This window comes from Peromyscus maniculatus, chromosome 11 (assembly GCF_049852395.1).
Source record: "Peromyscus maniculatus bairdii isolate BWxNUB_F1_BW_parent chromosome 11, HU_Pman_BW_mat_3.1, whole genome shotgun sequence".
In the NCBI taxonomy this organism is placed as follows: domain Eukaryota; kingdom Metazoa; phylum Chordata; class Mammalia; order Rodentia; family Cricetidae; genus Peromyscus; species Peromyscus maniculatus.
The window spans coordinates 67923850-67940681 of NC_134862.1; the positions used below are offsets into that span (position 1 = coordinate 67923850).

Consider the following 16832-nt stretch of genomic DNA (forward strand, 5'->3'; position numbering starts at 1 on the left):
TACTTCACCTTTACTTCAATATTATATTTGTAGTTGAAAAAGTCAATTCATCTATCCAAGTTATCTCAAACTTTCAAGCCATTCTTAAAGGTTTTCCAACAACTAAATTGAGTTCCAGTTTTAGAAATAAATTGCCTTAAATTAAATTAAAATAAATATTGCACATCTTAGTTGCATTCACCACATTTTGAAGTCTCAAGTGCCACATGGTTCAAATGGTAGGGGGACAGCTCGAATTGAGAAAATCAACTTCTGAATGAGCGCTGCTCCAAATTTCAGGGCCCTCCCTAGTGCTTAGCTTGATAGTCTTTTATCTGGAACCAAGTGGGTTAAACCACTTGCATGACTCCCTTTGCCTTGTGTATTGGGGTGCCCCGAACTGAAGCATAGCTGGGATTCAGAAATGTCTTCCCCTGGACAACAGTACTGATTGGGCAGCCGAGGAATGCAAACAGGAGCTTACAAAGTACATTTTGGCATGGGACTTTGTGAGACCCAGTAGCAGAGAACTGCTGCCTCCAGTTAAGCTGCTTCAAGGGACAGGAGTAAATATGGCTGCACTACACTCTGCTATATATGCCCAGGCAAATGAGGCTAGGGCCTCATGGTAGCCACAATTGGAGAATGGCACAGGAAGAGAGCTAGCATACTGAGGATGAGCTAGGGAGGAGCAAGGATGAACAAGTGAGATTTACATATTTAAGTGATTTCTGTTGTAGTTATATAGGAAATAATATATAGTGTTTGTACTTCAGTGCAATGGAATAGGATTATACCATAGCTTGAAGATCTAAGCAGACCAAGATAAACAATGTTCAGTGATCACTAGTCAGATAGAATCCTACAAAAGAATGTAGAATTCAGTATATATTTTCTCGGTCTGAGAAACTAAAAAAAAAAAAAAAAAAAAAAAGGCCATCTTAATAAGATGCAGAATTTGGCAATGCATCATACTTTGCCTCCCAGATCCCTACTCCCAGCAGCTTTATATAAGTGTAGGTTAGATGAGTATGAAGGATAAGTTAGATGAGGATTGACCAACTAGCCTGGGTTTCCTAGGACTGGATATATATCAGTACTGAACTTGGACAACTCCAAACCAGATGTCTTTGCTCCCCAGTCTAATAACACAGGCCAATAGGAAGAAGATCACAGGATGTTAAGGAACCAAAGGAATCATTATATCTCTCCTTTGGTAATGCTTACAGAAAATTATACACTAAGTGGAGTAACTCTCTTCCCACCAATCACATCCACTTTGTAAAAACTGAACAAGTAGGCATTGGTCTAAATTATATCCTCCATCATTATTTAACTGTCATCTACATTAATTCTTTCCCTACTTCACTGCGCTGCAGTTCCTCACCGGTACCTTAAGGGGGCCCCAGAGAATCAGCCCAAATATCTCAATACTCCAGGGACCATGTTGACTAAAAGTGGGTCCCCTTCAAACTATGCAGAAGTGTCAGTGACCTCTCAAGACCCCAGATTTTGGAAATGCTACATGAGACCTCTGTAGTCCCTTGCTTCTACACATTTTTAAGTTGAGTTAAGCTCAAATAGAGGGTTATGCCTCTTTGAGCAGTTGAGTACAACCTAGCTCACACCGTCTTGCACACACATGACTTACCTTGCCACCTTCCCATCTCCACAGTAATGGCCTCCGTGAATGTGGCTCAGAGGAGGTGAAGCCTCTCCAAGTTCCCCTCCAGCTTCAGCTTGAACTTGGTACTGATACATTTGCCCTGGTGTGACCTCCCTGTGGAAACCAATGAGACTGTGACGATCACATCCACAAAGTGGCATGCCCTGGGTCCTTTGCAGTTAGTTCACATGAGTTTAAGGGAACAGTTACATGAAACAAAATGTGAAACATGCCAACTGACTGAAACAAAGATCAGGGCCCAATTCTACGAGCATCCTCGTGTTTGTGTAGATATTTATCTCTATTGGCCCATATGTTTTCCACTCGTAAATGTATTAGTAAGTGCTTGGTGAGTTAACATTTGAGGTAACAGTCCTTGAGAATGTAGTAGGATGGCGTGTAGTGTTTTTAACCAAGATAATATATAGCAACTTTTGAAAAACCTGTAATATATATTTTTAAAGTACTCAAACTAAGTGAGGTCTAGAATTTCAGTGTGTGGGCTCAGTCAAGGCCCTTCTCGGATTTGTAGATCACGGTTTCCTTAAAAGAGAATTCTTGCATTGAAAAGACTGGAACAAGTATTTCATAGAAGTAAGAACACAAGAATACAGTTCATCACTACATGGAAGAGGTAAAAATTCCCAGGTAGAGATATATTAAATTGGTCTTTATCTCCAAATACCAAGAACGGAGTTGATAAGTTGACCTGAGAGATGGAAGGAATTTATCAGACTCTCTGGTCCCTGGTGTATTGATTAAGTGGGAAGCATTGAGACAAGACATTTATTTGGTAGGAAAAGGGCTCATGAATGGGGCTGCTGGTTTCAAAGATAAATTCTGCCTCATCTTAATTTTGTCCAGTGCTTGTCCTGATTGGAAAAGTACCAACCAAGTCAAGATAGGATGCACGTATTTAGGAGAACATGATCTCAAGGAATTATTGGGACTGCCATGAGTGGCCAGTGTGAATCTCCTGCCAAGTTCTCTTTTCTTTAACGGACTCTTTAAAGCAACCACAGAGCCACCGCCCCACAATCTGACATAGCAACCAGCAAACAGGAAATTTGGGGTTTCCAAAATACCTTTAAAATCATCTGTATTGGCTTTTAGGTATTTTAATAGGAAAGACACCTAAATATTAAAGACTCTTAAATTTCCAAATTAGTTTTCCCTTTTGAGAATGGAACCCTCTCCTGAGAGTGCCAGATGCTGTTTCTAAAGCAAATTCAATTTTATCCCAATCAATGCCGGCAGTTGGTTTCCTTTTGGGGTGGTTTCTTCTTGTCTAGCCATGCTTAAAAGTCTTACATGGCTCTGTGGTTGGGAAAAGGATTGGATGGAAATATTATTGTGCATTTACTCTTCTTATGGAGAAAACATAATAGCAGGTACCTCAGGCCTCCCATGAGCTGAGTGAGTCTGTAAAAGCTGGTGTTCTACTGAGGGAAAAAGATGGAGTCAGTTGGAAATGGGGTTTGAATCCCGAGACTGCCATCTACTACTAGTTCAGCAACTGAGTGTAGGGCAAGCTTAGTTTTCTATCTATAAAACAGAATATTACTGACCTTAAGCATTTATATGTGAATATCATTATATAACAAACACTGTATCAATTGCTTGGCTACAGCTGCTAAATCATGTTAATTTTTCTTTCCAATCTACCTCATGATCTGCATTTTATGTATACTTTTTTTTAACCACTTTTCAATTTTCTGATGGCAAAGATGAAAACAACCATGGAAAGAAGAATGTATTGGAGCTCAAACTGGACATTTTGAAGTTTTATAGCTAGGTTTTATAGCTGTGGTGGGTTGCCAAATGCCTACCTCAGCCAGAATGTATACCTCTAAGGTTTGTGTGACAGCTGTCTCTCCTTTTGAAGAAAGGCAGTTCATTATTTGAATCTGAAAATTTTCATGGAACTTCATGGAACAGTATCAAGAGTAATTTCCATCAGAGACTTGAAAATTACAAGTGATGGGGAATTTGCCCTTCCTGTTTCAAGGAACTCTCCTAGAAACAGCCATTCACCCATGAGAAGTAGCCCACAGCAGGGCTTGAGTGGTCATGAGGAAAAGTGTCCTCACATCCCCAGCCACATCAGCTGTCTCCGCTAGGGGCCTCAATATGTGTATGATGTCATCCTGAGATCAAGCAAGCAATCCAGAGGAAATCACCCAGCCCATGCATAGAATAATGAAATAAAGTTTGCTATCCTATCGTAATTTGATCATTTCTGATATGGCAAAAATCACCTAATAGGACTCACTCTGATAAAACTTTATTGTACCATGTTATGCCCTCCAGTCAGTCTCTAAGAAGATGCTGAAGTGGGGGGATTTGCCTTTGACTATAGCAGCATCTAAGGCAGACATTAAATTTTGACCTCTGACCTTGTCTCCAACACTGAGCATACTGTGCCAGGAACACAGAAGAACTCACTAAATGTCAAAGGAAAGACATTAAATAAAGTAAGTGAAAACTAGAAACAAAAGAAAGAAGAAATGAAGAGGGGGAATAAGAAAAGGAAGGAAACGTGAACATACATATGGATGAATCATGAAGCTGTGTTTAACATCTGAGAGACTTGTGACCTTTTAGTGTAGCTATGGAAGAATTGGCTATAAATTGAAAATTATAGAAGTTATGCTAAATTATTGGAAAGCTACAAGAAGGAATCGAAAACAATATTGCTTCAAGACAGAAAAATCTTATTCTGATCAACTTTAGTATCAATTCCACTCACTGAACTAAAAGACCTCATACACTAACTTCTCCATCATCGTAATGATGACATTAACAGTCAAAGCACATGCTTTCTCTTTTCTGGGAAATAATTTTCTTCAAAAGCATAGAAGAATATTAAAAATTAGAAGCAGAGACAAGCAAATTGAAACAAAGTCCCGGAAGTCCCATGGTTTGGAAGATTCTGTTGACCAACTTACATGTCTGTGAACTTCCTGTGTGGGTGTGTCACCACCATGGGCAAACCACTGGAAAAAGGAGGCTCCCGGAGTATCTGATAACTCACAGGCCTGCATCCAGAACACAAGGAACTATGAGGCCGAGAAGTCAGGAGAGCAGCATCAATTTCCATTCGTTCATCCAAGGTGTAGACTTTGACTCCCAAGACTTTCCCATCCACGTGGAGTTTGATGGTAAGCGGTGTGTCACAAAAAGTGTTTAAGGGACCGAGATGTACAGATTCCTTGAGTTCTAGCAAGATCTCTATGTCAAAGAGTGCCCGGGAGGAATTCACGGAGAGGTAAGTGACCCAGAGTGTGAGGGTATCAGCTTGGACTGGGTGTTGGAAAAGCAGCTCCAAACTACAGCCTTCTGCTGGGCAGGGCACAGTCATATTCATGTGGTACAGGTGGAGCTCAGGACTCCAAGCCTGCAAGCTAGGCTCACAGGGCTGGTCCACATCAGGAGGCCCTGGGGAAATGAGAGAAAAGATGCATCAGGAACCACCATTAAAAGAATGAGAAAGAGCAGCAGCCCATATCAGCAGACAGAGGATGAAGGAGACTTCAGCGTTCTTACAGAAAGCCCATCAATTTGTGGATTATCTCTTAAGTGTTCTCTTTTGAAAAGATTCATATATGACCAGTCCTGTCAATCATCTTCATCCAGCTTTCTCCTTGATGCTCTATCATTTGAATAACTAACTAGGAGCCCAAGGTGACATCAGGTATTCATTGTAGAAGACTCATACATCATTATTCTGTTTTCTTGTCACAATCAGGACTGAAAATTCATTCAAATAGACTGTTTCTAATACACCTTTCTCGGTAGTTTTGTGGATCTTAATAGCTACAAAGCAGGGGGTAGGGGGTATTCAGAAGATGATGATTAGGTAGGTATCAAAAATGATTGTGAAGAGCCAGGCATAATGGCACTCTCCTTTAATCCCAGAACTTGGGAGGCAGAGGCAAGTGGATCTCTGAATTCAAGGCCATCCTGGTCTACAGAACTATTTCCAGTACAGCTAGGGCTACACAAAGAAACCCTGTCTTGAAAAAAGTAACAATAACAACAACAACAACAAGCCCCAATCAATCAGCCAGACAAACAAAAACTGGGGAAGGCAGAAGTCAAGCTCTTCATGGAGAAGGGCTAGAAGCCATGTCCACAGCATTTTCTGCACTGGCACCGAAAAGGCTCATGTTGAAATTTGTCTTCTAGAGCCTGATATACATATGTGAGTGAGGATGTGACTGTTAGAGGACTTAGGGGAGGGACAGGAAATGAAATAACAAAAAACATCTTCTCCCTGCTAGAGCCTAGCTTAGATCACATTCAAAGCACAACCAGTACCAGTGATTAATAGACTCATAAAATAGTGTAGATGAGAACGATCCGTGTGGAACACCTAGTCCACCCTGCCCCCACCCAAACGTGCTCAGCCAGCACATGAGTGTTCTTTGCAATGTGTTCTCTATTACTCTCCTGATATAGAGGAGTAAACACTTAGCTTACACCATCATGCACCAAAGCTGCTTCAGAGACGAGTAGACATATGCAACATTTCTGGCCCTAGTTAACACTGAGGTAACCCTTGAGAAGGGCTGACTTCTCGATCCCTTTGTGTTAAATCTTTACATCTTCACAGCCATGGGACTTTCATATTATACCAACATAGGACACTCAGCATACAGAAGCACCAGCAGTGTTTCCAAGACCCTGGAAAGATTCAGCAAACCCTCCCTCACCCACATGCAAAAAAGAAAAAAAACCACAGACATACACCACTGCTTCATCCATTACTCATGCTCAGTGGCCACTAAAATATTAGTCAAAAATCCATGGTACTTTACCCACAGCCTCCTCTGGAGTCCAGTAACCTGAAGAGTCACACACCCGCCCAGAGGAAGCCTTGTATACATACTGACGGAATGTCCCATCTTCAGTACAGGCACCACACATACTGCCAGGGGCCCTGGGAAGAGGAAGCATGAAGAAGGAAGTGTCTTTATGTTGAATAGGGAAAAGAAGCCAGGAAGACTCTGGGAAGAAGGTGTCACTGGAAAATCAGGCTTAGAGGGACAAGTGGGCACATTTATCATGGCAACTCATGTCCTTCTTCTGAAGTCCTCATCTTTGTCAAATTCATAAAACATGAGTAACCTCAAGGTCAGGAAAGAGAAAAGTTTAACAAAGTCCTGAAGAAGTCTGTGAGACGCAAGGGAATTCTTGTCCTAGAATCATTAAACAAGAAATAAGCATATTTTCCTCAACCAACATAGAACCCCTTTCTATAGTAATTAAGTGTCAGAAAGGCACAGGATACACATACCTGGCCACTAAAACAATGATTTTCAGTGTGAAGTCACTCTCTGTGTGTTCTGATTCTTTTAATGCCCTACTTTTACTTACATGCATAAACTAGAGTGTGGAGGGTAACACCCCTTGATTCGACATCGCCCGGAGCAATGGATCATACTTTGTTATCAGCACTGAGTGATAAGTACTAGTTCCAGCCTTACCTCCTGCAGTTCCTTCATAAACTTTATATTTCTAGCATAAGTTCCACCACGCTATGGTCCAAATTCTCCATGCTCTTCACATCACTGCACAAAGCACATGTCCTTACAACGATCTTAAGGCTGTTCAAGCATCCTCACTTAGCACTCTTACTTCACTACTCAGATGTCTTTGCAGGAGGTGCTTAGCCTTCCTCCTCTGAGAGTCCGGCCCCTGCTTCTCTGTACACACCTTCTAGTTGGCCCCTTTCTCAGGATACTGCCATGTGTACACTGCAAATTTATAGCCATCCTCTTTTGACTCCTATGCCTGTGAGTGTATCTGTAGCTAAGGGTCTACTTAGCTCTCATTGTGTTCGTAAGAATTAGCACATGACTGGCCTCAGTAGTCCCTCTGTAAATGTCTGTCCTGTAGATGTCTGTGAGACAATTCAGTCTATGAAGAGGTTTTTACAAGCATCACATTTGGAGTAACCGGAATGTGCAAAGATAACTATACTGAGTAACAAGGCCAACAGCTTTCTGAGAGTTGTCTTTCTCTCATACTTGGAATGTTTTCAGAAGCCTGGTTGTGAACAACATATTTGAAATGTTAGCCTAAAATCAAGGCAACATACCAACAGAACATATGAATAGCAGGTTAGTACCTTATAATACACTGGTAAAACCATATTATTATACAACGGCAATAATAATGGCATTAAGCACCTTACATAACCTGACCGTGTGTTTTACACAACCTCCTTCTAACCGTTGTGATGACACCATGCTTACAAATGAGAAAATTGAGGTTCAGAAAGCTTTCAGTCAGTTGCCCAAAGTCACAAGTTTCTTAATTCCTTTGAGCAAGTTCCCAAATACCACCCAGTGTTCAGTATTTTGGCAACTAAAGGGTGTAGTTCCGAGCCACCCTTTGACTCCATCAGTACCCTTCCTAACGCGAACACAATTCCAAACCACATTTCCCTGATGCACTTGCCCTTCCGGGGCTGCTGCAGAGTGCGTAGCTGGGCTCCTCTCTGACACAAGGATTCCAAATACCTACAAGGGTGGAGTAAACATAACTCTAGGCGTGACACAAATCGCTGGGCATGTGACGTGAGTCTCTCCAACACACGTGCTGGGAGGCCTCAGGACTAGCCACCTAGCCGAGCAAAGGAAGCAAATTGCAATCTTTTCTGCCAACAGACTCTCAGCAAGCCAGTTCTGATGTCTGCTTTATCGTAACATTTGTACCAGAGAGAGAATTGAAAGATTAAATTGTTTACACGTGTTACATAAACTGATGTAAAACTCGGGTTTGCATGTACCCACACGGGACAGTCCTGCCAGAGCTACACAAGGTCACACTTGCAGGAAGATGGTTCTTGTACACATTGCATAGATGTGTGCTGAATCACCAAAGGAGCCATGGGAACCTGGGTGCTGATAACAATGCAAACTGCTTTGTAGGGCTGTGAGTGCTAAATGATGTCATGACTAAGTGTGAGTCAAAGAACGAAGATTTCAAGCAACTGAGTATCGCTTTGAAAAATAATCCACTGGCTTTGTTGTATCCTCACCTCTGCTTAGCTGCCCCCCAACCCCAGGCTTTCATTAAATCCAAAGAGTGTGAGGACATGCTCCAGGGCCATTGGTAGTCAGAGTGGACCCAGATAGTCACAGTGAAGTGTTGTACAAAGAGGAGTCACTGTCCTGTTGCACTACACCTGAGTGTGTGGACAGCACAAAGTGGACCCAATGGGTTATTTTAAAAAATAGTAAAGGTCACAAATTTGGGGATATGGAAAGGGGAGGGTGGATCTGGGAAGAGTCAGAGGGAGGAGTTGGGGTGAATATGGGTCAAATTTCATCATATGAAGTTCTTGCAGAATTAGTCAAATAGTATATTAAGAAAAATAAGAGTAGATGTCTACCTGCTAAATGAGAAAGAAAGCTCAAAATCCAAAGCATTCATCCATTCTGATCTAGTCTGTGCTCCTCATTTCTGAATCCCCCGACCCCCAAATCACCTATTGTGGGGTCTTGAGCCAGCCCTGTGTGTTTCTCACTCACAGGGAGGAGTGGTGCCCACTGTGAGGACTGCAGGAGACAGGTGAAGTCAGATGTCTCTCAGGGTCTTCCACATAACGGGATTAAAAAAAAAAAAAGATGCTTCCCTGTTACTCAGCATCTGTGTGTAGGCTTCCAAGAGCCAAGTCTGCATGGGTCCAAGGAGCCTTTTCAGCTAAATCATATACCCCATTGCTACATCAGATCTCTCTCCTTCCCTCCCTCCCTCCCTCCCTCCCTCTCTCTCTCTCTCTCTCTCTCTCTCTCTCTCTCTCTCTCTCTCTCTCTCAGCTAAGCACAGGAAAATGACAGCTGGCTTCAGGTACTGTGATTTTCTTCAATGAGTATGGATTAAGTAAGTGTCTACTATGGCAGTCTCAGAAACAAAAAAATAAAAATACAAAACACTAGTTGCCAGTAGAGGGGGCAAGGAAGAACAGACAGTAACAATTCCAGAGAGTGGCCATGAGGCAGAACACAGCGTTCAGCGGGAGACAGAGGCAGTATTAGAAATGCTGAGTTGAGTTCGTAGACTCCCACACTTTCTCTTTTCACCCTGGAACTGACTAAAGGAACATGGTCTGCTTCCCTTTCCCCAGTCACCGCTGGCCAAGGAGAAAGCCTTACCCTGCAGAGGAACAGCTGGCTAAGACAGATGGGCCATGCTTTGCCAGTTCTGCCAGGCCATCCTTGTGTGGAAGAAGCACACACGATGAACCTCTGGCTCTCGTGAGACACCCTTAGCATTGCTAAGGAGCTGAGCCCAGAGCACACTCACGAGGTGTCCCTGGACAGCTATGTACACTTTTACATCACAATCGGGGTCCTCAGTTCATTTTCTTCCCCTCTTTTGAAATGATTCAAAGATAGTGGAGTGCCTCTCTCACCTGTCATACACAACTCCACTGATAGGAGGCAGCCAATGGATAGTGAGGGACTTGTTGGTTTGCCCGATAACCATGGGAGGGATGGGAATGGGTGTGGGCTTTCTGCTTTCACTCCATTGTTGGTATACGAGGTCCAAATAGCAATGCATCCGAGCTACTTGATTCGGGGTGAAGCTGTCAGTGCACTCATCATCTGTGGAGACAAAAAAGGATGTGAAGGCTGAACCTGCACCGTTGCATAAAGGCAGGGCAAAGAGCTCACTCTATTCTCACTATGACTAGCACCCTAGATCTCACATTTACTAGACTCAAAAAACATTAGACTCAGTAAAGGAATTCATTCTTCTCCAGAAAGAAAGCCAGATGTTTGAGAAGAAGAGCAGAGACATAGAACTTGCTTCCCACCGAAGCTGTCTCATTACTATATTCTTGGATTGTCCTAGGGTGAGACTCTAGTCACGATTGTCCTAAGACAATGATTCTCAACTTTCCCTAATGCCGCAACCCCTTCAGTACAATTCCTCACGTCGTGGTGACCCCCAACCATAAATTTTTTTCATTGCTACTCTATAACTGTAATTTTACTACTGCTATGAATCATAATGTAAATATCTGATAAGCAGGATATCTGTATGCTGCCAACCCACAGGTTGAGAACAACTGTCCCAAACTGATGGTTGCACACTAAGCACACCACAAGATGGCAGTGTGTCAGCAGAGGGTCTCCTTCAGCCTGTGCTCAGAATTACCTACATCTGCTACATACCCTGTGTCCATGCCCAAGGAAAATGAGTATTCACTCATGATGCTCAGTGGAGAGGAAGCTGAAATTTCAAGGAAACTTAAGGGATGGGAATGATGGCCCCAATCTTTCTTTCAGATACAGCAAAAATCACTATGTTCATTATACGTTTCATGAGGTTGGAAAGGAGTGATCTTCATTTCAAGCACTTTTCTATTTAGAGTAGACCAAAAACCTGCCACATCTGCTTCTCAACATTGCATCTGCCACACATTATGGTGGTACCTAAGGAGACTCTGCTCCGAGACTCTGCATCTCCAAGGCCACCTCATCCTGGCTAAGGGAGACAGAGGTGTTGATGCTTATTAATTCAATTCATTGCTCACAACCATGAAATTTGGAGGAGGGAAATATCTTAAGAGGCCACAGGCAGAACCAGCTAGCTCATTGTTCTTTCATACCGTCAAAGCCATGAGCAGGAGCTTGTAGTTTGCCTTTAGTAAAACATGGAACTAAGAATTAACCTTCGTTCACCATTGGAGTAGGTGATCAAATCAAATTAGCTGTCAATTTTAATTATAATTATGCCCATCATTAGAAGAATACTTAGTGTTACTCTTTGCCAGAAACAAGAAAGGTCTGATACACAGGTGAGATGGATGATCCAGGAGATGTCCCTGTAGCTAGAGTTTTCCTGCCTGGCCCACAGTCAGGACAAATCTTTGTCACCTGCCAGTCCTACAGCTGCTCAGACCCAACCAACTAAACACAGAGACTTATATTGCTTACAAACTGTATGGCCGTGGCAGGCTTCTTGCTAACTGTTCTTATAGCTTAAATTAATCCATTTCCATAAATCTATACCTTGTCACGTAGCTCGTGGCTTACCAGCATCTTCACATGCTGGTTGTCCTGGCGGTGGCTGGTAGTGACTCCTTCTGCCTTCTTGTTCTTTCTTTTCTCCTCTCTGTTAGTCCCGCCTATACTTCCTGCCTTGCCACTGGCCAATCAGTATTTTATTTATTGACCAGTCAGAGCAATTTGACATACAGAACATCCCACAGCATGTCCCAAAACAGGACAAGGCCACACAATACAGTTTTCCTCGGGACCAACAAAGCACCATTTTTTAAAAAAATTAAATAGTATCATTTTGGGCACAGTACATGAACAGTAAGCTAGGAATCAATGTTGTGCTGGAAGAAGAGAATATGATTTCTTACATAGTATAAGGTAAAAGGTTTCTAGTACCTCAATTAATCAAGTCAGTTTGTTAACTATCTGTAAACGTACTGAAGAGACATCTTCACCCAGTGACCTGTCATTTATCACTATCAGACTAGACCATCTCCAGAGGAAATACCTCAATGAGAATCATCATGTTGTAAAACCTGAAGAGATCGCAAGAGGATTTTTCACTTTGTCCCATTTTAACTATACATAATAGGAATCACTTTCAAGCTCTAAATGGAAGAGAATCCAGTCAACAAGACCCTGTAATACCTCAGCATTTCATCAAATACTTCAAACACATGGAAAATAAAGGATTATCCAACACAAAATACACTTCTGTGCCATGAACCTTTCTGGTTCCCTTTAACTACGTACTCCCTAACAATTCCCAAAGACACTTAAGTGGTCTTAAGAGAAAACAAAAGCATTGAGGCTGTGGTGATACCTGTGTAGCTCATATAGTTTCTGAATGGAGCCCCTGGGAAGTGGGTGAGGCCACAGGTGTCGTTAGCTGGCTCTGGGTCCCGACACAGCTTGCTTTTGGGTGTAGGAGCGGTGTCAGCACACAGGTCTCCTGTCTCCATGGATGGCACTGTCTCTCTACAGGGATCATCACAGGATTCTCTTTCACTGACTCCTTTGAATACATGGTAGAGTCCCAAGACATGTCCCACCTCATGGATCATGATGTTGGTGTGGCCAGGCATGCCGTAATAGGCTGGGTTGAGGACGACACCACCTGTAATGGAAGGTTTGGAAAACCTCTTTGAGAAAGAGATGAACAGCAGTCTTCCTTAGTCATTCTTTAACAAAAACCCCAATAGTCCATCTCAGCCTCTACAAACATAGTCTATAATTAACTTGGTGGTATCTAATAATGTTCTTCCTTCTTTCTACAGACAGCCACAGAACTAATCAGTTAACATTTCTCTAACATCCATCATGGGTCATTATAGACCCAGTAGCCAGACATATCTGTATGAGAGGGACAAGATCCTCAGCCATAGATGTACATTAAATCACCCAGAGGAGTGAAAAACGAAGTTATAAATGCTAACCTCAACAAATAAATATAAATATTTCTGAATAGAGTTCACAAATCAGTATTTTAAAAGCTGAGATAGAAAGCCATTACTATGGGCAGAAGCACATGAAGTTGGTTGGAATCCAGGGAGAAGCAGCCAGAAAGGTATCTAGCTCTTCCACATTCTAGCTGTCATTAGCCATATGGTCTCCTACAACTCAGTTTTACTCCCTGCAAAGCAGGGATGTTAACACTAACATCAGTGTAATTTAGATAAAATAAATTAAAAGTGTTTAACACACTTCAGCTGTTCAATAAATGAGTTAAGAGGGTTACTTTTTCCACAACTGTCCACAAATGTAGAACAACCTACCATGAAATGCTCAGCCCCATGTGATACATCTATAATAATACCTAAGGATCAGTGAACATCTCGGGAGAAAGAATGGAAGAACTGTATGAGCCAGAGGACCTGAACAGCTACTGCAATATTGTGTCTTCTATATAGGCCAGGAAGCTGCACCCACGAAATCTCAACATTATGGTTGCCTAAACAAGACCTTCAAAATGATAACACCAGTTGACAGGCCAACACAGGTGAGGAAAAATTCATGGAGCATTACCTCAGACAGAAAGGTATAGGCAAGTAATAACTTCTCAGAGAATGGGAATCCATCTTCCCCAAAGATGAATCTTCTAATGGGTTATTCAATACTAACTACTCAGGCCTGATAACATATATGTAGGAACAACAATAAATGAAGTCAGATGGTTGTATTTATATTTTTACATGTATGTATGTATACATACAAAAATAATTAAAGAAAAAATAGGGGTGAGAGATAAAGGGTGGATCTTAGAAGAGGCAGAGTGTGGTTGGGAATAAATATGATAAAAATCTCATTATCTGATATTCTCAAAGTATTATTAAAATATTACATTTTTTGAAGAATGTTGAATCTGAGTTTACCTCTCCTACTCTCAAGAAGCTAGCAATACATCCCACTCACCCCACCCTATTTCTACAGGACACCAAGGCAGGTATTTCAGAGAACAGGAAATCACACTGCATTGGGTTTAGATGAGAAGATTGCTGAGTGGCCTAACTTCTGCCTGCCCTCCTTATTCAAGCTCACTCTCTTCTTCCTTCCTTTTCCCATCACTGAAACACTTGACTGGGCTTCATTCTTTAGGGCTCAAAGTTGTCAGACAAGACGAAACATAATTTCCAGTGCCTGAGAAAAAAATATCGAAAGACCTGGGACAGCCTCCCAGGGTTGAGAGTCACCCTTTGCTAGTCTCAGACCAGCCCTGGTATCATGTCAGTGTAATTTCAAGACTTGCTTTGTCCCCAACAACCAAGTTCTCCCTATCCTGATGCTCTCCTAGAGATGGCCAGTGTTCTAGAAATGCAGCCCTGCTTTTCTTTTGCCATATTTGGCAAAGGGTAAGTATTGAACTATGTAGATGGCAGTGGTGCCAATAAATGACAGATTCAGGAGAAACCGAAACAACAGTGTGAAGGGATGGGGACAGTTTTAAAAATACTAACGTTTTTCCTAAGCTTCATCTAAGAATGCCAGAGTCTCCTGCATATCTTACCTCACTAGGAGGTAAACAACAGACCTTTGAAAGCAAGGAAGTAGGAGGTTCTTTCCTGAGTCTGTGCCATCTGAGTCTTGAAGGGACTGTGGTTTTGCCAGTATGACAAATTAAAGACCACCATCTTTACCTTCACACTACCAACATACCCCACCACCACATCAGCCTAGAGAAGACCATAAGTTGAAGGAATGAACATAAAAGATAAGTGATGGGAACATGTAGATGGCAGTGAATCCAATAAAGTTGATCACCCTGTCTTTTGAGTATCAAAATTTAGGGCAGGTTTATCTGATAGCAGATGGATTTTTCCTCTTCTAGAGGTGAATTTCTGAGGAAATGATCCAGTTCTAGACAAGAGTGGCTGGGTAGAGAGAAAGTGAGGTTAAATGGGAGCAGGAGTAACACAAAGAGAAAAGGTGACACCTAACTCACTCGAGTGGCCCCATGAGTGTGACCCTGTGATGAGAATGATGGTTATTTCAGGCGGTCAGCCTCACCTGGTGACTAAGAACAAAATAGATCGTGGTCCCTCTGGAGTCAGGATATACGAACCATCACCCTGGCTAGACAAAGCCCCAAGTAAAATGAGACTCACCTGAGTAAATTTCTACTATTCACAAACACGGGCATTCAAAACAGAAATTAAGGCTAATCGTGGAATACATTTATATCTGCTGCATGTTGGTATGTGTACATTGTGTACATTGTTTACACATACATGTGTACATTGCATGTGTAAACATGGAATACATTTATATCTGCTGCATATTTGCATGTGTACATTGTGTACATTGCTTACACATACATGTGTACATTGCATGTGTAAATGTGGAATACATTTATATTTGGTGCATATTTGCATGTGTACATTGAGAACTGAGCTCAATACAGGGCTGGTACAATCAAACTTCAAATGTGGCACAGAATGAATGGAACTCTCTGCATTTAGCAACTGGTGACCATGTGTGGCACAGCTGTTCCTTCATGGACTTGCAGGGGGAATACAGATGTGCCTACTTAGAAGGCCTTTCAGCTTTGATTATGAGGAACAAGCTAAAACAGTAAGGCAGAGCCGTTGTGTGGTCTTGGGGAGGCTACAGAGGAAGAAAAGGGAGAGAGAAGCTGCTGAGGAAAAGACAGATCTCAGCTGTGGAAAGTCAAGCTTCCAGAGTGATGTGATGTTCCCAAGTTCTCACTGGTTTTCCCCAGACCCAATGCTAGATCGCCGAAGTAGCTCATGGCAAAAAGAATGATTCCCAAAGCCATTTCATTGAAAAAGAAACTTAGCAACTGGGGTCAAGGGTACTGGTTGAAATGACTTTTAAATGTTTCTGTAAAACTTTTAGGGCTGAATGTTATATGATCTCCCTTATAAACCAGGGAGATCAGGACTGGTCTGTAGGTATCTATATAATTATTTCCAGTTACTGGCTACCATACACTTCCCCAAAACATATTTTCCACAACAAAGAACGAAATTTGTAAAACAAGCAATACAACTGATTATTAAACACGCTAAATTATAGTAATATTTACTACCCATCCACATGCATAAGAACTGATCTTGGTGTGTGGAACCACATTTATCTCATTGAAATATAATGTTCTGTGTATTTTTGTTCATTAATGATTAAACAATGTAATTTTTTTATCCAACTGTAGAAAGTAATCCTTTGAAATGACAATTAAACTGGAAAGAAATGCTCAGCACTTCATAATTTAAGTGAGTTATCAGTGCTGCATTGCTTGCTACTAGTTAAATTTATGGATTAAGTTTTTTCATGTTACTCTAAGAGCATGTGAAGAAGCACAGATGTTTTTGTAAATCTTTGTGGGGACACAAAAGGAAAAAATATGTCTGGGGAGTACTGGCTGAAGCCATGCAGAGTTCATCCTACCTCCAAGCATAGCCAGACTTTACCAGCTGTCCATCAAGGCATCTCTCAGTTTTTCACTGCCAAGGTCTGCCAAGCAAACACCAGCCTTATCTGTCCTTCAATGCTCACTTCAGGTGTCAGCTGTCTGGGAATACCACCCCTGATGCTTTGGGAAGCATTTGGCACTTTCTCTCAATGGGCCTGTCAAGAGGGCTAGCCCTCTGTGTTGCTCTATGACACAATGGCAAAAGCATGTGTGACACGTCTGTCTCCCACCGGTG

The 16832-nt window shown here is 42.0% G+C and overlaps 1 protein-coding gene across 2 annotated transcripts in view; it reads right to left on the minus strand.

Moving 5' to 3' along the window:
- Pappa2 (pappalysin 2) overlaps positions 1-16832 on the minus strand; it is a 255185-nt gene that overhangs the window by 136571 nt on the left and 101782 nt on the right. For both annotated transcript variants that reach the window (XM_076547785.1, XM_042258387.2), the window contains exons 5-9: positions 12491-12784; positions 10071-10263; positions 6466-6587; positions 4594-5083; positions 1631-1759 (exon numbers count right to left, since the gene is read on the minus strand). In XM_076547785.1, coding sequence (XP_076403900.1) covers positions 1631-1759; positions 4594-5083; positions 6466-6587; positions 10071-10263; positions 12491-12784 — 1228 coding nt within the window. The remainder of the gene's footprint in view (positions 1-1630; positions 1760-4593; positions 5084-6465; positions 6588-10070; positions 10264-12490; positions 12785-16832) is intronic.